Consider the following 20,838-nt stretch of genomic DNA (forward strand, 5'->3'; position numbering starts at 1 on the left):
ATACACCTTCTGTCACACCACGGGTGGATCCTCAATTTACAGAGGTCCCAACTGGGGCCATCTCAGCGGCTCCTGTTTCTGAGAATGCTACTGGATACTTTAGCGCAGAAAGTGTTCCTCCCAGAGGACAAAGTGAGAACTCTGCAGGAAATTGGTTAGCATGGTTCTCCGACCGACTCAAGTCTCCATCTTTACATAAGATTGTTTCGAAAGATGGTAGCCTTGTTCGAGGCCATCCAGTATGGACGGTTCAATGCCAGACCCCTTCAACTGGACATCCTGAACAAGTGGTCCGGTTCCCATCTTAAGATGCCTCGGGTGATTCAGCTGTCACCCCGGGCCAGGATTTCACTCCTGTGGTGGCTGCAGTCTTCCAATCTCCAGGAAGGTCGACGCTTCACAACGGATGCGAGTCTGAGAGGATGGGGGACTGTCACCCAAGGGGTGCAGTTCCAGGGCAGGTGATCTGCCCAAGAGGCCCTACTTCCGATCAACATCTTGGAACTTCAGGCCATCTACAATGCCATGATTCACGCCTCTCTTCTGCTCTGGGATCAAGCAATCTAGGTACAGTCGGACAGCGCCACGGCTGTGGCGTACATCAGTCGACAAGGAGGGACAAAAAGCAGGGCCTGCATGCGAAAAGCATCAAGAATACTCCTCTGGGCGGAAAGAAATGCACTAGCACTGTCCGCAGTTTTCATTCCGGGAGTGTATAATTGGGAATCGGACGTCCTGAGTCGCCACGATCTCCACCTAGGGGAGTGGGGCCTACATCCTCAAGTGTTTCAACAGATCATCGACCGGTGGGGTTGCCCCGAGATCAACATAATGGCGTTTTGCCTCAACAAGAAACTTCGCTCCTATTGGAGTGGATGCACTGACGTCGCCTTGGCCTTACCAGCTGGTCTACATATTTCCTCCGATTCCGTTGATCCCAAAGGTGCTCAAGAGGATCCGGCATCAATGAGTACAAGTAAATTACAAATGTAACCAGCGCTTTACTTATCCGGATATTTGGAGGATAGCAGCAATACGTGATTGGGGCTAAACCCAAAGCCTCCAAAAAATTACTTCACAGGGGTTTCACAACTGCGCCTGAATAATGATGGTGTTAATCTTATAAGCAATAAGACAGTAACTAGGATATAAGTATTTAATCTACCGTAATAAGTGATGCAAAGCAATAATTTGCATACACAAAATTGCAGTACTACAGGTTGACTTATCTATGTAATACAATCATTTTCTTTCACACAACCATATTTTATTTCTTTATATTAACTGCCCAGTGTTTTTATCATACTTCTCTTTTTCAGTATTTCTGTATTATTTATACTCTTCCCGTCAACCTGTAGTACTGCAATTTGTGTGTTCAGTGGGAAGAACCAAAGAACACACCCACTCATGATGTAACCAAGTATGGCCATAAATAGCCCTTAACAAAGATGGCATTCAAGGACTCCCTGAGGAAGACCCAGACGGGTCGACACGCGTTGGAGGAAAAAAACAAAGCTTCCACTTTTAAAATGATTGTTTATTTATACAACACAGCGGAGCTCTACAACAATTTCCATTAAAACACACGAAAGACACAGGAGGAACTACGGAAGAAGATTGAGTCACGTGGCCGAGAGGTGCGAGACCAGGAAGCAGAGTACCGATTAACAGCCGCAAGGAAGACCGAGCACAGAAGTGGATGCGGACGCTGGGATTCAAGCGCAGGAGATAAGGTAACGGCTCCGTAAGAGGAGAGGTGTGCGGCGGACAGTCCCTTTGTGGATCCTGAAGCCAGCGCTACTTTCCCCCCAGAGACGCGACCGCGTCCCTCGGACCCGGCGGGCGGTGGACGTCTGTGGACACGGGCGCCTCCCTCCGTCTGTGGTAGAGGTGACAAGCGGAGAGTCCGGAGCGAACGGTAAACTTGTCCCCTGGTCACCTTGTCCCCCCGCTATCCAGTCAGGGGTACCCCTTAGTGTTGCTACCACTGCCGGACCAGAACCTGCCTCTGAAAAGAGGAGAACTCTTAACATCTGTAAAAGGCTCTCCAACCCCAAGTCCTGACTGATTATAAGAGCTCCCATTCCCTTTGTGATTGTGTTGTATTATTCCACACAGTGTAGAATTCCAACAGTGCAATTAACGAGGTGGAACGCCACTCTATATACACTAGACTTTGGACTCAGAACTTATAATTGACCCACTCTATACCCTGCAATTGTGTATATTGCTTTATTGTTTACATTTATCCATATCATTATTATTTTTAATTTTAATTTTTTCTTCTTTTTCTTTTCCTTTTTTCACTAGTTTGCGTGTATGCAAATTATTGCTTTGTATCACTTATTACAGTAGATTAAATACTTATATCCTAGTTACTGTCTTATTGCTTATAAGATTAACACAATCATTATTCAGGCACAGTTGTGAAACCCCTGTGAAGTCATTTATCAATGAGTACAAGCAATTCTGCTTGCCCTGGAGAGCGTGGTATGCGGATCTTCTGGACATGTCCATCGAAGACCCTTTGCCTCTACCGCTCAGAGGAGATCTTCCTCAACAAGTACCGTTCATCTACCTGGACTTACGGCAGCTTCATTTGACGGCATGGAAGTTGAGCGGAACATCCTAGCTCACAAGGGACTTTCCAAAAATGTCATTGCCACTATGGTGCAAGCCAGAAAACCTGTGACGTCAAAACACTGTCATAATATCTGGCGGAGATACGTCTTCTGGTGCGAGGAATGCACATATGCATCTGCCGATTTTCACTTGGGAAGATTTATTTGTTTCCTGCAGGCTCGAGTTGATCAAGGCTTACGTCCGGGATCCATAAGGTTCAAATTTTGACTCTTTCAGTCTTCTTCCAAAAGAAGTTGGCTATACTGCCTGAAGTTCAGACCTTCTTGCGAGGGTGCTTCACATCAAACCTCCGTTTGTGCCGCCTACGGCTCCTTGGGATTTGGATGTGGTATTACGATTTCTACAGTCTTCCTGGTTTGAAACTCTGATGACGGTAGAAGACAAGTACCTCACATGGAAGACAGTGATGTTACTGGCCCTGGCTTCTACCAGACGTGTCTCAGAATTGGGGGCCTTATCGTATAAAAGCCCCTATTTGGTCTTTTACGAGGACAGAGCGGAGCTCCGGACTAGACAGCAGTTCCTGCCGAAGGTTGTTTCCGCATTTCATCTGAATCAACCTATTGTGGTTCTGTCCTGTTCTGATGCTTCTGCTCCTCTGGAGACATTGGATGCTGTGCGTGCCTTGAGGATCTATGTCAAGCTTACAGCTCGGATAAGAAAGACTGATTCCTTGTTCGTGCTCTATGATGCGCAGAATTGTTGCCCTACTTCAAAGCAGTCCATTGCACGTTGGATTCGACTTACTATCGAACAGGCCTATGTGTCGGCAGCCTTACCTGTTCCTAAGTTTCTAAAGGCCCACTCTACTAGATCGATGGGCTCATTTTGGGCGGCTGCCCGCGGAGTCTCGGCCTTGCAACTATGCCGAGCCGCTACCTGGTCTGGGAAGAACACCTTTGTGAAGTTCTACAAGTTTATTGCCCTGGCCAAAGAGGATACCCAGTTTGGGCAGGCGGTGCTGCAGATGTCTCCGCATTCCGCCCGTTCTGGAAGCTTTGGGACAACCCCATCGTACTAATGTGTCCCCAATATCCCTTATGGATTCTAGAGAAAATAGGATTTTTAATACCTACCGGTAAATTTCTTTTCTCGTAGTCCATAAGGAATATTGGGCGCCCGCCTTTGTGCGGTGACTTTCTGCAGGTTCTCTTTTCGGTATTACCAGTTCAGCCGTTGCTGTTTATGTTGCCAGCTGTTGCTGGCACAGTTATGTTATGGTGTGCTGGTGTATAATTCTCACCACACTTGTTATGTTCCTTCTCTCAAGTATGTAATTTCTCCTTCGGGCACTGTTTTACCTATAACTGCCTATGGGAAGGGTCATAGAGGGGAGGAGCTTGCACACCCAGTGGAAGAAATTTAAAGTGCACTGGCTCCTTTGGACCCCGTCTATACCCATCATACTAATGTGTCCCCAATATCCCTTATGGACTGCGAGAAAAGGATTTACCGGTAGGTATTTAAAATCCTACTTACGGATGTTTGGCGCTTTCGTCACAGCTTTTTGTATATGCATTTTCCTTGTGAAGCTCCTGTGACTCCTTTCCAGCCTCTACTCTGTTGGGTGGCGGTTCCTTTCTCTCGCAGTGTGTTTTTTTCTTTTGCCCATTGCCTCAGCTCGGCTGTTTCTGAGTTAGCAGCCCTTTGCTGCAGTCCACCTTTGTTGGTTTTGCTATGATTATAGAGTGCTTTTACATACAAAACTCCTTTTTTCAACACAGGAGCTGTGGCTCAGCGCACTAATGCTAGAGACCAGTGTATATAGAGACCTGGCTTTAAGACCAGCCTTGAACCGAAACATTTTAAGTTTGCAGTACAGACACGTTGTTAGTTGTGAGCCCAAGCGAGGTTGACCGATCTCTAAGAACACTGTGGCTCGTTGGGTCACATCAGCTATTCGTCAGCCTCTGCTGTTCTTGACCCTCTGTGGAATTGTGCGACTCAGGCCGTTGGGACCTCTGGGCTGTTCACGGCGGTATCTCTATTGTGCAGCTGTGTACAGTGGCAACATTCACAGGATTCTATTGTTTCCATACTTTTGGTATGGGGGGATGCCTCTGTTGGGCGTCTGATCTTAAGGGCAGAATTCTCGCGTGTTTCCCCCTTTGGCTTGCTTTGGGATATCACCCAAGTGTAAGTGCGCAGCGTCCCCAGGATGGATGATAGAGAAATTTTGATTTTTACAGTAAAATCTTTCTCAGTCCACCTGGGGGTCGCTGCGATCCCTTCCCTTTTGTCTGGTTATTGATTGTTGGTTTTGTTTTCTTTCTCTCGGCTTTGTTAAATTTAACTGAGGAGTACTTCCTGTGAACAGGGGGTTGATGGGAGGGGTTAGAGGTGGAGGAGTTAGTTCTTTTCATAGCTTGTGCCAAACTCCATACTTACACACTCTAACCCCCAAGCGTAAGTGTCCAGCATCCCTCAGATGGACTCAGAGAAAGAGATTTTACGGTAAGTAAAAAAAATCCAAATTTTCTAACATTGGTTTGAGTAGGAGATCTTTGCAGCACTGAGAGTGGTTCCAATATAATGCACATATGAACCTCTACTGATTAATGTTTTTTGTGTCTGTGAGTCCCAATTACAATAAAAGTTAAGTTTTTTTTTTTTAAATAAGTAGAGCCCCAGCCTATAGAATTCTCTGTCCTTCTTTCATATCAAAACAGCGTATTTTCACATTACTGACTCTTGGTTGTCCTTAATGTGAAACACTTGGTGCATTGCTGGCACTGAATTTCCTACCCAAAATACCCTAGTTATCAAACACAAAAAGTCTTTATTATTGACTCCACAATCTCACCTTAATTAGGGGTCATTCCATGTCAATTCAGCCAGGCATGACACTCACCGACTCAGATTTTTTTGATTCTTTGTACATTTGATACTACTACATAGCAACTAACCCATGTAAAACTGTGAGGACTAGAGAATAAATAATGTACATGGGTTAGTAGCTGTGTGGTAGTATAAAGTGTACAAAGAATCATGAAAGAGTCGGTGAGTGTCATGCCTGTCATGCGGCCCAACTGATTTGCGTGTTGGTGTAGCTAATTTGCCAGATAATGGGTGTCTGCTGCCCTGCCATTTGTTAGTCCATCTGCCAATGACAGGTGCCAGTTGCGTTAGTAGCACTTGTAAAAGTAAATATATATTAGAGACAGCACTGTAAAAAGAGGATTTTGGTACTTACCGATAAATCCATTTCTCTGAATCCTCTAGGGGACACTGGAGTCCTATACAGTAGGGGGTGTGAAGCTTGCAACCGGAGGTGTGGCACAATATAAAATTAGCATGGTCTGCACAGCCAGCTCCTCCCCCTTCACATCCCTCCTCCCTCAGTTTGGAAAATTGGACTGAGAGAATAGGACATGATACTATAGCACATGGCGAGGAACCGAACCGTACAACATATCAAACAGTATCCAAGAAAATACGTATCCGAAGAACTAACGCCATTTGTATGAACTGTTTAAACAAGAACTTTGAACACAGCAGGGTGACAGCACCGAGGCGGGCGTCCATGGTCCCCTAGAGGATTCAGAGAATTGGATTTATCGGTAAGTACCAAAATCCTCTTTTCTCTTTCATCCACTAGGGGACACTGGAGTCCTATACAGTAGGGGACATCCCAAAGTTATCCCCAAGGGAGGGAGTGCTGTCGGTGGCCTGCAAAACTAAACGTCCGAACTTAGAGTCTTCGGACGCAAAGGGATAAAACCTGTAAAATTATCGCGAACGTGTGGACTGAGGACCACGTCGCCGCTCTGCATAGTTGAGTAGTGAAAGCACCTCTGGCAGCCACCCATGAGGCACCCACTGATCGGGTGGTATGAGCACCCGTCTGAACCGGAACCTGTCTTGCCACAGGAAATATAAGCTAGCCGAATGGCAAGTCGAAACCATCTAGACAAAGACTGCCTAGATGCTGGCCAACCCCTCTTAGGCTCATCATAAACAACAAACAAATGGTCCGACCCTCTGAAGGACGACGCAACTTGTACGTATACCCGTAAAGTTCGGACAACAGCCAAGGACACGTCCCCATCTGCGAGACCCTGGAACGATGGGACCACAATTGGCCGGTTTACATGAAACCCCGAAACAACCTTAGGAAGGAAATCTGCTCTTGTACGTAATTCTGTCCTATCCTCAAGAAAAATTAAAAAGGGACTCTTACACGATAAGGCTCCCAACTCAGAAACCCGCCTGGCCGAAGCCAATGTAAGCAATAATGGTACCTTCCAAGAGCGATATTTCAGGTCTGTTCTTGCCAGTGGCTCAAAAGTTGGTGATCCCAGAAATTCCAACACCAAATTTAAGTCCCATGGTGAAGTAGGAGGACAAAAAAGGGGGGTGTATCCGCAGAATCCCCTGTACAAAAGGTTTGAACCTCTGGCCAGGATGCTAACCGTTGTTGAAATAGGATGGAGAGAGACGAAATTTGAACCGTCAGAGAGCCCAGCCTTAGTCCTACATCCAGACCGGCCTGAAGGAAAAGTAGAAGTCTGGATAACCGGAAGTTCGTCAAAGTCCACCCATGTTCTTGACACCACTCCATGTACCTCTTCCAAATCCTGTAGTAGTGCATGGCTGTGACCGGCCTCCTAGCGGCAATTATCGTAGGAGTGGCCGGTCTTGGTATCCCCCTGTTTCTTAAGATCCGGGTTTCAAGAGCCACGCCGTTAAACGCAGCCTGGTCAGGTCTGGGTGTTGGAACGGGCCCTGAGATAGCAGGGCCTCTCTCTGAGGTACCCGCCAAAGATCTTCTGCTAGTATCCCTCGCAGATCTGAGTATCAACTCCTGCAGGGTCAATCTGGTGTGATTAGGATCGCCCACACTCGCTCTCGTTTCAACCGTGTCAGAAACCTGGGTATGAGGGGGAAAGGTGGAAAAATTTAAACCCTCCTGTAACACCAAGGAAGTGTCAATGTGTCCACTCCTTCTGTCCTGGACACATATCTGGGCAGCTGATGGTTTTGCAGAGACGTCAGTAGGTCGACTGGAGGTAGACCCCAACTCTGAACACTGCCGAGAGGATGATGTTTCGCCCTTTCTGCCCACAAGATCTCTGTGGCGTCCTGGAACACCGTCCTGCTGTTAGTTCCCCCTTGACGGTTTATGTAAGCCGTCGTGGTGATCTTTTTTTGTATCTTTAAGTGTTTACCCATGACTAGGTCTTTGGCTAAGAGAAGCGCATTTAAACCGCTCTCAGCTCGAGAATGTTTATGGGTACTCTGCTCTCCTGAACGTCCACCTGCCCTGAAACTGATGTTCCTTCAGGACAGCACCCCAGCCTCCGAGACTGGCATCCGTTGTTAGGATCCTCCAATCCCAAATCTCTTTCCTGCTGTGAGTTTCCTGTGCAACGACCACCAAATTAAGGAGGTTCGTATGCGTGGTGGAAGTCTGATTCTTCGATGTCGAAGCCAGTGCGAACCTGCTCCCTGAGCAATGAGGTTCATCTGGAATGGTCGGGAATGAAGTCTGCCGTACTGCTGAGCTCCGAATGACGCCACCATCTTCCCGAGAAGTTGCACACTGAGGTGTAGAGAAACCGTTTGTGTCCTCAGTACATGAGCCACTAGTCTCTAAGTCTTGGACCCTGTTTTGTGGAAGGAATACTCTCAATTGTACCCTGTCCAAGATGAAACTGAGGAAATGAATCCGTTGAGTCGGCATGAGGTTGGATTTCTGGAACTTCACAATCCACCCGTCGAATGAGAAATTGATGAGATGTACGAACATCCTTGATCAGCAGTACCCGAGATGATGCCTTGGTCAGTAGATCGTCTAGATAAGGTATAATCGGGATCCCCAACAGTCTCAAACCTGCAACCCTGATTGCCATGATCTTCGTAAAGATTCTTAGGGCTGATGATAGACCGAACGGCAAGGCCCTGAATTGGTAGTGATCCGTCACCAGTGCGAACCTTAAGTAAGCCTGGTGAGGAGTCCAGATTGGGATATGCATATATGCATCCCTTTTGTCCATGGATACCCTGAACTCGCCTTGTTCTAAGCCTGCAATGACCGACTGGATTGATTCCATCTGGAGTTTGTAGACCCTTAGAAACAGGTTTAAAACCTTTAAATTTAGTATCTGTCTGACCGTCTGATTTTGGCATGACAAAAAGATTGGAATAGAAACCCGTTCCTCTTGAGAGGCGGGAACTGGAATAATGACCTCCGATCATAGCAACCTTTGAACTGCTGTCAGTATTGCTTTGTAAAAAAAAAAAACTGACTGTGAGGCCTCTGTTGAAAATGCAGTTTTCTCAAAATCTGGTGAGATGTTGGCCCAGATGTTCTGGTTGCTGCCTGTGAGCGGCCTCTACCTCTGCCCCCACGTACTTGTGTACCGAAAACTCCTCGGCCCTGAAAGGACTGTGATATAAATGAATTAAACACTGGTCCCGAATAGCCTCTCCTAACCTGTGGAGTGGCTCTCGTATAAGGAGAAGGCAGAAAGGTGGAGTTCTTTGCTGTAACCTGCGAAATCCACTTATCCAACTCTGAACCGAAAAGCATGTCACCCCCAACGGGGATGGATTATACCGCCTTCTTGGTGTCAGAGTCTCCTTGCCCTTCTCTGAGCCATAAAATCCATCAAGCCGATATGACCGATGCGGAGATCCACGACTATTCTGCTAATACTTTGAGGCTTGACACAAGTATGAAGCAGATTCTCGAATGTCCAGCTGGGTAATCTCTTCTAAGCTATCTTCCTCCTCAATAGCCCGTACAATACGTCCAGACCATGCTCCCATGGCCTTGTTGACCCAAGCACAGACGATCGCAGGTCTCCGTGACACCACCTGCTGCTACAAAAATTGACTTTAAAGCTGTGTCAACATTAAAATCTGAAGCATCCTTTAAAGTCGTTACATTAGGTATTGGTAAGATTGTCTACTTCGACAACCTTCTTAGGGAAGCATCCACAACTGGTGGATTCTCCCACTCATCAATTACACCCTTAGGTAGGGGATAAGTCACTTGAAACCTTTTTGGAATTGAAAGCGTTTGTCAATTTGTCTTCAAGCCTCCTCCCTTTGAGATTGGAGGGATTTAGAAATGGGAAACACTGCTGAACGTGGCTTTTGGGATTCGAACAATTCGAATCCTTCTGGCTCCTTTACTTTTACCTTAAAGTTTAGGATCTCCTTCCCGCTTCAATTAAAGACTCAATACCCGAGATTGCCGTGTCCTCTTTTGGAAAATCGGCGTCTAGGGTAGATTCAATTAACTCACCTTCCTCTGTGTCAATGAGAAGACCCGCTTACGGTAAATAGGAAGAGGTATATTAACTGCCTTGCGCACATTCGTTCCTGCAGGTGCGGATGGCGTTAACTTGATGAGAAATACCTCCATCCACTTTGAGAATCCCGCAGCCCATTCCGATTGCTGCCTGTGTGATTCTGCCATTACCTTGGAGATTCTATTTGCAAGGTTGTCTTCCCATGACCTAGCCAGAGCACTGTTCCCAGGTGAAGCGTCCTTGTCTAAGCAGGAGTCGCACACCCCGGAGCTGCCAACCCGCGTGCTCTTCATGCTACATCTCGTGCAAACATAACAGGTCTTGGAGGCCTTGGTTGGTGCTCTAGACATGTTGTTTGAAAACGTTACCAGGGTATTATGCAGCGCTTTCACCCTTTAAACTAGGAAGAGAAAGACTGAGTGATGACGGAAGCCAAGGCCTCGGATTCGGCTGAAAATGCCTTTCCCTCCTGTATACAGAAAAGGAACTGGACAAAATAAATAAATAAAAATGTTTTTTTTTTTTATTATTAACTACCAGCCGACTCGCAACCCTCACATCCCAACTGTAATTCAGCTACGATGGTAGAGGTGGTATCCGCTTGCTTCCGTGTATTTTCTTCAGGATCTTTGTAATAGAAGTCCTTTGAAAATATAAATGGAGATCCTCTTTCTAAATATATACGTTTACCAGCAGAGGGAGCTGTTGTTGCAACCAAACTATCCCTCTTGTTTCTATACGAGGGGGAGGGCTGACCCCTGCCCCTCGGAATGGCGCCAGTTTGTATAAGTAACATGGCCCCCTCTGTAAGTTATTAGGCACTTCACAAAATGTTTAAATGCGTATCAAACATTTTCCAGGCTATTTTCACTATCCTTGCTCTTTTACTAGCCAGCGCTTCTACATATATGGGGAGTCGCGCTGTCACTGAGTGTAGCCTCTATACTCACGCGGCTGAAAGAATTCCCTCAGCCGCGCTGTAAAAAACTGCAGCGTCTCTACCCCCTATCGATCCCCCCGAGCGCACGCGCTCCGGGACCCTTCTGTGAAGTCCCGCAGCGGTGCCCGGCTGATAGGATCGGCTTCACGCGGCTGTGTGGTGTGCGCTCTGCGGGACCCTTCTGTCAAGTCCCGTAGCGGCGCCCGGCTGATAGGATCGGCATGCTAGCGGCTGTCTAGTGTGCGCGCTCCGGGACCTTGTCACAAAGTCCCGTAGCGCTAATCAGTGGCTGCACAGTGCGGGCGGCTTCCTGACTGCCCCCCGGGCCGCTGTTGTGATCTTTTAAGTGGGAGACATTGTATGGTGTGCGCTCTGCTACTCTTGGCGCGCCTTTCCAGCCCCGCTCAGTCTCTGCCTGCCGGTGACCGCTGCGCTGTGTTAAGATATGCTGACGGGAAAATAAATAATTAAATTAAAAACCTAACAAGGGCCCCTATTATATAACCAGTACTCACTGTCTTCCAGTGCTCAGGTGGATTAGAGGATCTCCTGTAGAGAGATGCAGATCCATTCAATAGGGATCATTGTCTCTCCAATATGAAGTAGCCTTGTCCCCCTTTTAGCTAGGTTGACGCAGCCCTTTTTAAGTTTTAGTCAGGAGCTCAGAGCTCCATGTGCTGTACCTCCAGCACAATTTTCAAAACTGAGGGAGGAGGGATGTGAAGGGGCAGGAGCCGGCTGTGCAGACAATGCTAATTTTAGATTGTGCCACACCTCCGGTTGCAAGCTTCACACCCCTACTGTATAGGACTCCAGTTTCCCCTAGTGGATGAAAGAGAAAGCACCATTGTCATGTTTGCAGGAAGAGGATAATGAGGAGAGCAGTGCACAAAACATACTGAATATTATAAAACCTACATATAAATATATACATACATTGGTTGATTTGGACCTTTAGCTATATATAGCGGGTATTTAAGGCAAATACACAGTCGTATATGTTGATGTATATGCTGCCTGACGACGGGGAATAGAAGACCCTGAACTGTTGTATAAAATGATGCTTTTGTGAATTCTTTTTGCATAAGTCCAAGGAGTGCCGCATGCTCGTGTGTATGTATGTACTGTATGTATGTATGTATGTAAGAGAGAGAGAGATGTATGTATGGGTGTGTGTGTGTGTATTTAATTAGAATATATGGATCACTAACTTCATAGCATGCTGCTTTCTATTTGGCCAATCCCAGGGTGTAAAGTTTTGAAGTGTTGCACAGTTCTAACGTTCTGTTACTTTTTTTTTTTTCTTGTGCAGTTGAAGAACTGGTTACGAATATAGTAAACTAGTTTTGACAACTATTCTTACAAACCTCTTCATTTGTATTGCAGTTGCTATATGATGTGAGTCCAAAAAAGAAGACAGAAAACATATTTAAGGTATATTGAGGTGTGATGCTGAAAAGGGATTCAGATTTCCATATGTAATGTTGACTGTCGGGCAAGTTCTTTTCAAAGTTATCTGCAATGTGTTGTAGTAATTGAGAGGAGTACATTAAATAGTTCCATATCTATATTAAGATGTAAATTGTGATTACTGCAACCAATTTGCTATGCTTTTCCCTTCTGGTATATGAAGAATAAACCCTTGAGGACCAGTCAGATATATGTACAAGATGAGGGATTAACACACAGTCAGTTGTACACCACCCGTTTTGACTTGATGAAGATGACTGCTGGAAAGAGAAGTCCACCCATCAAACCTTTGTGAGTAATGTAGGGATGGAAGTTTCCTGATTTGAATATAAAATATATAAGATGTGTGATTCTGTAGCATTTTCCTTTTCTGCAGCATAGCTAATGTGTGTCCTATTTATGGCCTTTAGTACCCACAGCAGAAATACGCACAGTATGATACACATTCTAACTAGTTACTTTGGTAAACACTGGTGGGGTTTTTTGTAGATTAGACTGATTGTATGCTGAATATACTGCAGGATTTCTCAACTTTAAAACTTTTAGAAACAAGCTAGTTATAAAATAGTTTCTCTTAGTTTAAATCAAGCTCATTATTTATTTTGACAGTGATTAATTCACTATCTTGGATTGTTGTTGTTTGTTTCAGATTAGGCATGAATCCATTCCAGAAGAATCCCAAGCATGCATCTGTTCTGGCAGAAAGGTATTTGAATGAACATTTTTTTTATTGGTGCTTTCAAGTATAACCCAACTAAATATTATTATAATTGATTGATCAGCATAATGCTGATTTTCCTGAATGCTACAGAATAATTATTTTTTATCTGATTATGTTTTCTAGTGGCATCAACTATGATAAGCCACTGCCACCAATTCAGGTGGCCTCATTGCGTGCAGATCGTATAGCCAAAGAGAAGAAGGTATGGTTCCTTATTTATACAATGTATTTATATTTAGTATTACTAAAGTAATGCATATGTACCCAAGGGAGCAGTATGAGTTACCGGCGCATTGGATCCCGGCTCGCTCGAAATACTATGCCGGGATCCCGATGTGTACAAAGCTGACCAGGGGGTGTTCTCCCCAACTAGGGAGGCCAATCCCGGGATCGGCGGGATCCTGGGATTTGGGCCCAAAAATGCCGGGATTTGAATCCCGGGATTGGAGCCTCCAATCCCGGGATTCACGGGATTACAGTGCGCATGCGCAGTTTTGCCGGACAGCGCTGAGCACTATAGCTCAGCGCTGCCCGGCTGTCAGCTAAGGTAGTGATAGTACTTACTACTTGCGGGCACCAGCTAAGGACACACGTACTGACCGCGCTGGCGGCATTTCAAACGTAGTGCCGGCCGCCAGCCAATCAGAGCTGGCAGACACCGGCAGCCAATCAGGGAAGCGGCAGCAGCCGCGGCCCCTGATTGGCTGCCGGACTGCCAGTTCTGACTGGCTGGCGGCCGGCGCTACGTTTGAAATGCTGCCAGCGCGGTCAGTGTCCTTAGCTGGTGCCCGCAAGTAGTAAGTACTATCACTACCTACACCCACACTCTCTGCTCCTGACATCCTCCCTCTGCTCGCTACACCCACCCTCCTGCTGCTCCCATACTCGCACTCTCCCGCTGCTCCATACTCCCACTCTCCCGCTGCTCCATACTCCCACTCTCCCGCTGCTCCCTACTCTCACTCTCCCGCTGCTCCCTACACCCACCCTCCCTTCCAGTTCCTTATATGCTCCCTACACCCACCCTCCTTTGCTCCCTACATCCACCCTGCCTTGCTGCCCTCCACATATACTTTCCCTGCTCCCTACACTGATCCCTACACTGATCCCTACTGCAATCCCGGGAATCCCGGGATTGAGCATTTTTCAATCCCGAATCCCGGGATTGAAAAAATGCCCCGGGATTGGCCTCCCTATCCCCAACCCCTTAACCCTAACCTCTCCCGTAGGTGCCTAAACCTAACCATCCCCCCCCCCCCCCCCCCCCCCCCATCCCAGCAGCCTAACCCTCAGCCTAAACCTAATTTCCCCTTCGGCTTACTTGCCTTGCGGCGCGGTCTCTCTTCCTTCGGGTTTACGGCTGTCGGATTTCCGGCGCCGGGATAGCAACAGCTGGGATCCTGACTGCTTCCCGTACCCATCATGCACTTAAGTAAAGAAAACTTTTGCAATTCTTTGTCATAGGCTCTGGAGCAGGTTAGAGCACAGCAGCAATCTGGCCCATTACCACAGCAGCCACAGCAAAATGGACAGCAGCCAGTCCAACCCGCAACTGTGCAAACAGCACAAGCTCAGGTTTCAAACCCTGTGGTTACTCAGGCACAAGTTGTGGTTCAACAGCAACCTGCAGCCAAGGGTCCCAACGCTGGCATGCCATCCATAACAGCTCCAGCACTTCTTGTAAGTCATATTATTATGTGTATTATTAGGAATAAACACATTATGGTTTTTTAGATCTGTTATATTTATAGTCTTGTCATTGGTGATTTGAATTGGAAAGCAATAGATCGTGCAAATATAATTTTTTGTTTTTGTTTTCTTTAATGTGTTTTGAAGGGGAAATTGCTGTGGTGATTTGGCTATTTTACGTAACTGTAGCTATTAATCATAAACACCACAGGACGTCTGATGGGAATGGTGAGATGATATCATGTTTAGCACCTGTAGCATTTACAGATAATGACTTGTGATAGAAGCATGGATAGTAAGTAGGGAGAACAAGATAGTTGCATTAATTCATAACCAACACCAATTGAATAAAATGCATGGCAAATACAACGTAAGCAAGCTGTATAAAAATCCTGCGTGGCATATTGGCTAACAGGCTCCATGAAGCACACATCAGATAGGAATTGAAAGCCTGCATGGCATATTGCGCTAGTAGACCATGAAATACACAACACCTAAGTGTTAATATTGCACTAATCGTTTCCATTAATCAGACAGGACATAAGAATAAAAAGACTCTACTGCATTTCTGGTAGTAGACACCACGAAACGGGTGTGGATCATTGGGTCGATGGTCATTAGGTCGACCACTATTGGTCGACACGGTCATGATTTCGACAGAAGAAAAGGTAGAAATGGAGAAGATCGAGATGGGTTTTTGGAGTTTTATTGGTGTAGTTTTCTTCATAAAATGACCCGGAACCCCAGTTAATGCACCGTGTCCCCTCGCATGGCCCGCTTCACTCGCCATGCCCAATCGTAGTCCACGTGGATCGTAAAGTAAGAAAGTTTTTAAAAAATGAAAGGAAAAAAAAAATTTAAGTTCATGTTGACCTTTCCATGTGTCAACATTTGCCATGTCTACCTAATGCATGTTGACCAATAGTGGTCGACGTAATGACTGTTGACCTAAAGACCCAATGAAACACAAGGGACCTGAAAAGCCTGCATACTTATTGTGGTAGTAGACTCCATGATGCACATAAAATTGGGCATAAAAAGATTGCATACATATTAGGCTCTGTGAACCATGCAGTTCATGAATTACAGTTGGGAAAACACAAAAGTGTGTGTTTTTTTTTATGTCACTTAGGGCTCAGTGTGTGTTCCTTGCATTAAAAATGTATTTTCTCTAACGTCCTAGTGGATGCTGGGGACTCCGTCAGGACCATGGGGAATAGCGGGCTCCGCAGGAGACAGGGCACATCTAAAAAGCTTTTTAGGTCACATGGTGTGTACTGGCTCCTCCCCCTATGACCCTCCTCCAAGCCTCAGTTAGGTTTTTGTGCCCGTCCGAGAAGGGTGCAAACTGGATGGCTCTCTTAAGGAGCTGTTTAGTAAAGTTTTTTTTAGGTTTCTAATCAGTGATTCCTGCTGGCGACAGGATCACTGCAACGAGGGACTTAGGGGAGAGACTTGCAACTCACCTGCGTGCAGGAGGATTGAAGTTTTAGGCTACTGGACACTGAGCTCCAGAGGGAGTTGGAACACAGGTCAGCCTGGGGTTCGTCCCGGAGCCGCGCCGCCGATCCCCCTTACAGACGCTGAAGAAAGACGGCGGAACGGAGGTCCGGAAACAGGCGGCAGAAGACTTCACAGTCTTCAGAGAGGTAGCGCACAGCACTGCAGCTGTGCGCCATTGTTGCTACACGGCTCACTGACACGGTCACGGAGGGTGCAGGGCGCTGCTGGGGGCGCCCTGGGCAGCAATATAAATACCTATTTGGCAAATAAATACATCACATATAGCCATTAAGGCTATATGTATGTATTTAACCCAGGCCAGTTTTCCTAATAACCGGGAGAAAAGCCCGCCGTGAAAGGGGCGGAGCTTATTCTCCTCAGCACTCAGCGCCATTTTCCTGACCAGCTCCGCTGGTGAGGAAGGCTCCCACTCTCCCCTGCACTACAGAAACAGGGTTAAAGAGAAGGGGGGCATAAATTGGCGATATAATTATATATTAAGAGCCCATATATAGAAACAACACCTTCTAGGGTTGTTATATACATTATGGCGCTTTTGGTGTGTGCTGGCAAACTCTCCCTCTGTCTCCCCAAAGGGCTAGTGGGTCCTGTCCTCTATCAGAGCATTCCCTGTATGTGTGTGCTGTAGGTCGGTACGTGTGTGTCGACATGTATGAGGAAAATGTTGGTGAGGAGACGGAGAAATTTGCCTGTAATGGTGATGTCACTCTCTAGGGAGTCGACACCAGAATGGATGGCTTACTTATGGAATTACGTGATAATGTCAACACGCTGCAAGCCGGTTGACGACATGAGACAGCCGGCGGACAAATTAGTATCGGTCCAGGCGTCTCAGACACCGTCAGGGGCTTGTAAAAACGCCCATTTACCTCAGTCGGTCGACAGACACTGACACGGACACTGACCCCAGTGTCGACGGTGAAGAAACAAACGTATTTTTCCTTTAGGGCCACAAGTTACATGTTAAGGGCAATGAAGGAGGTGTTACGTATTTCTGATACCACAAGTACCACAAATAAGGGTATTTTGTAGGGTGGGAATAAACTACTTGTAGTTTTGCCTGAATCAGATAAATTAAATGAAGTGTGTGATGATACGTGGGGTTCCTCCGACAGAAAGTTATGGGCGGTATACCCTTTTTCCCGCCAGTAGTAAGGGCGAGTTGGAAAACACACCTTAGGGTGGACAAGGCGCTCACACGCATATAAAAAACATGGCGTTACCGTTTCCAGATACGGCCGCCCTCAAGGAGCCAGCTGATAGGAAGCTGAAAAATATCATAACAGTATATACACACATACTGGTGTTATACTACGACCAGCAATCGCCTCAGCCTGGATGTGCAGCGCTGAGGGGGCTTGGTCGGATTTCCTGACTGAAAATTTTGATACCCTTGACAGGGACAGGATTTTATTGTCTATAGAGCATTTTAGGGATGCATTTCTATATATGTGTGATGCGCAGAGGCATATTTGCATTCTGGCATCAAAGAATAAATGTGATGTACATATCTGCCAGACGAAGACACGACAGTGGTCAGGTGAGGCAGATTCCAGACGGCATATGGAAGTATTGCCGTATAAAGGGGCGGTCCATTGGACCTGGTGGCCATGGCAACAGCTGAAAAATCCACCTTTTGTTACCCCGAGTCACATATTGGCAGAAAAGGACACAGTCTTTTCAGTCTCAGTCCTTTCGTCCCCATACGGGCAGGCGGGCGAAGGCCAGTCATATCTGCCCAGGGGGAGAGGAAAGGGAAGAAGACTGCAGCAAGCAGCTCATTCCCAGGAACAGAAGCTCCTCACGGCTTCTGCCAAGTCCGCAGCATAACGCTGGGGCCGTACAAGCGGACTCAGGTGCGGTAGGGGGTCATCTCAAGAGTTTCAGCAACACTCGCAAGGGAACTCCGGGATCCTACATGTAATATCCCAGGTGTACATTGGAAATTCGAGACGTCTCCCCCTCACACAATTCACAGGCTGTATTCCCAGCAGGTGATAATCAAAGTACCCTTCTTACAACAAGGAAGGGGGTAGTATTCCACACTATATTGTGGTACTGAAGCCAACCGGCTCGGTGAGATCTGAAATATTTGAACACTTACATACAAGCGTTCAAATCAAGATGGAGTCACTCGGAGCAGTGATAGCGAACCAGAAAGAAGGGGACGATATGATGTCACTGGATATCAGGGACCTTTACCTACAGGTCCAAATTTGCCCTTCTCACCAAGGGTACTTCAGGTTCCTGGTACAGAACTGTCACTATCAGTTCAGACGCTGCCGTTTGGATGGTCCACGGCGCCCCGGGTCTTTACCAAGGTAATGGCCGGAATGATGATTTTTCTTAAAAGAAACATGGACGCTTTCCTGATAAGGGCAAGGTCCAGAGAACAGTTGGAGGTCGGAGTAGCACTATCTTAAGTAGTTCTACGACAGCACGAGTGGATTCTAAATATTCCAAAATCGCAGCTTTTTCCGACGACACGTCTACTGTTCCTAGGGAAGATTCTGGACACAGTCCAGAAAAACGTGTTTCTCCCAGTGGAGAAAACCAGGGAGTTATCCGAGCTAATAGGGATCCTCCTAAAACCAGGAAAAGTGTCAGTGCATCATTGCACAAGAGTCCTGGTAAAAATGGTGGCTTATTACGAAGCAATTCCATTCGGCAGATTTCCCGCAAGAACTCTTCAGTGGGATCTGCTGGACAAATGGTCCGGATCGCATCCTCAGATGCATCAGCGGATAACCCTATATCCAAGAAAAAGGGTGTCTCTCCTGTGGTGATTACAGAGTGCTCATCTTCTAGAGGGCCGCAGATTCGGCATTCAGGATTGGATGCCGGTGACCACGGAGGCCAGCCTGAGAGGCTGGGGAACAGTCACACAGGGAAAAAATTTCCAGGGAAGTGTGATTAAGTCTGGAGAATTCTCTCCGCATAAATAAGCTTAGAGCAAATTTATAATGCTCTAAACTTAGCTAGACCTCTGCTTCAAGGTCAGCCGGTATTGATCCAGTGGGATAACATCACGGCAGTCGCCCACGTAAACAGAAGGGCAGCACAAGAAGCAGGAGGGCAGTGAAAACTGCAAGGATTTTTCGCTAGGCGGAAAATCATGTGATAGCACTGTCAGCAGTGTTCTTTCCGGGAGTGGACGACTGGGAAGCAGACTTCCTCAGCAGGCATGACCTCCACCCGGGAGAGTGGAAACTTCATAGGGAAGTTTTTCAACATGATTGTGGACCGTTGGCAAAGACCAAAGGTGGACATGATGGCGTCCCGCCCGAACAAAAACGGGACAGGTATTCCGCCAGGTCATGAGACCTTCAGGCGATAGCTGTGGATGTTCTGGTAACACCGTGGGTGTACCAGTCTGTGTATGTGTTCCCTCCTCTGTTTCTCATAACCAGGGTATTGAGAATTATAAGACATAGAGGAGTATGAACTATACTAGTGGCTCCGGATTGGCCAAGAGGGACTTGGTACCCGGAACTTCAAGAAATGCTCACAGAGGACTAAGGGCCTGGGGAGCTAAGAAGGGACTTGATTCAGCAAGTACCATGTCTATTCCAAGACTTACCGCGGCTGCGTTTGACGGCATGGCGGTTGAATGCCGGATCCTGAGGGGAAAAGGCATTCCATAAGAGGTCATACCTACCCTGGTCAAAGCCAGGAAGGAGGTGACCGCACAACGTCATCACCACATGTGGTGAAAATATGTTGCGTGGGTGAGGCCAGGAAGGCTCCACGACGGAAATTCAACTAGGTCGATTTCTACACTTCCTGAAAACAGGAGTGTTTTGGACCTCAAATTGGGGTTCATTAACATTTAAATTTCGGCCCTGTAGATTTTCTTCCAGAAAGAATTGACTTCAGTTCCTGAAGTCCAGATTGTAAAGGATGTATTGCATATACAGCTTTTTTGTGCCCCTAGGGGCACCGTGAGATCTCAACATAGTGTTGGGATTTCTTAAAATCATATTGGTTTGAACCGCTCAAATCTGTGGATTTGAAATATCTCACATGGAAAGTGACCATGCTGTTGACAAATATCTCACATGGGAAGTGACCATGTTGTTAGCCCTGGCCTCGGCCAGGCGATTGTCAGAATGGGCGGCTTTGTCTTACAAAAGCCCATATTAAAAATTTTCCATTTGAACAGGACAGAACTGGGACTCGTCTCCAGTTTCTTCATGAAGGGGTGTCAGCGTTTTCACCTGAAACAACCTCTTGTGGTGCCTGCGGCTACTAGGGACTTGGAGGACTCCAAGTTACTAGACGTGGTCAGGGCCCTAAAAATATATATATATATATATATAGTTAGGACGGCTGGAGTCAGAAAGTCTGACTTGCTGTTTATACTGTATACACCCAACAAGCTGGGTGCTCATGCTTCTAAGCAGTCTATTGCACGCTGGATTTGTAGTACAATTCAGCTTGCACATTCTGTGGCAGGCCTGCCACAGACGAAATATGTAGATGCCCATTCCACAAGGAAGGTGGGCTCATCCTGGGCGGCTGCCCGAGGAGTCTCGGCATTACAACTTTGCCGAGCAGCTACGTGGTCAGGGGAGAACACGTTTGTAAAATTT

General features: G+C 46.7%; 1 protein-coding gene across 4 annotated transcripts in view; it reads left to right on the forward strand.

Annotated features, from left to right (window-relative positions):
- Positions 1-20,838, forward strand: part of EP400 (E1A binding protein p400) — a 359,367-nt gene that overhangs the window by 251,582 nt on the left and 86,947 nt on the right. For all 4 annotated transcript variants that reach the window (XM_063964664.1, XM_063964662.1, XM_063964665.1 and 1 more), the window contains 5 exons: positions 12,229-12,276; positions 12,476-12,603; positions 12,962-13,018; positions 13,157-13,235; positions 14,498-14,713. In XM_063964664.1, coding sequence (XP_063820734.1) covers positions 12,229-12,276; positions 12,476-12,603; positions 12,962-13,018; positions 13,157-13,235; positions 14,498-14,713 — 528 coding nt within the window. The remainder of the gene's footprint in view (positions 1-12,228; positions 12,277-12,475; positions 12,604-12,961; positions 13,019-13,156; positions 13,236-14,497; positions 14,714-20,838) is intronic.

Source organism: Pseudophryne corroboree, chromosome 1 (genome assembly GCF_028390025.1).
Source record: "Pseudophryne corroboree isolate aPseCor3 chromosome 1, aPseCor3.hap2, whole genome shotgun sequence".
Lineage (NCBI taxonomy): Eukaryota > Metazoa > Chordata > Amphibia > Anura > Myobatrachidae > Pseudophryne > Pseudophryne corroboree.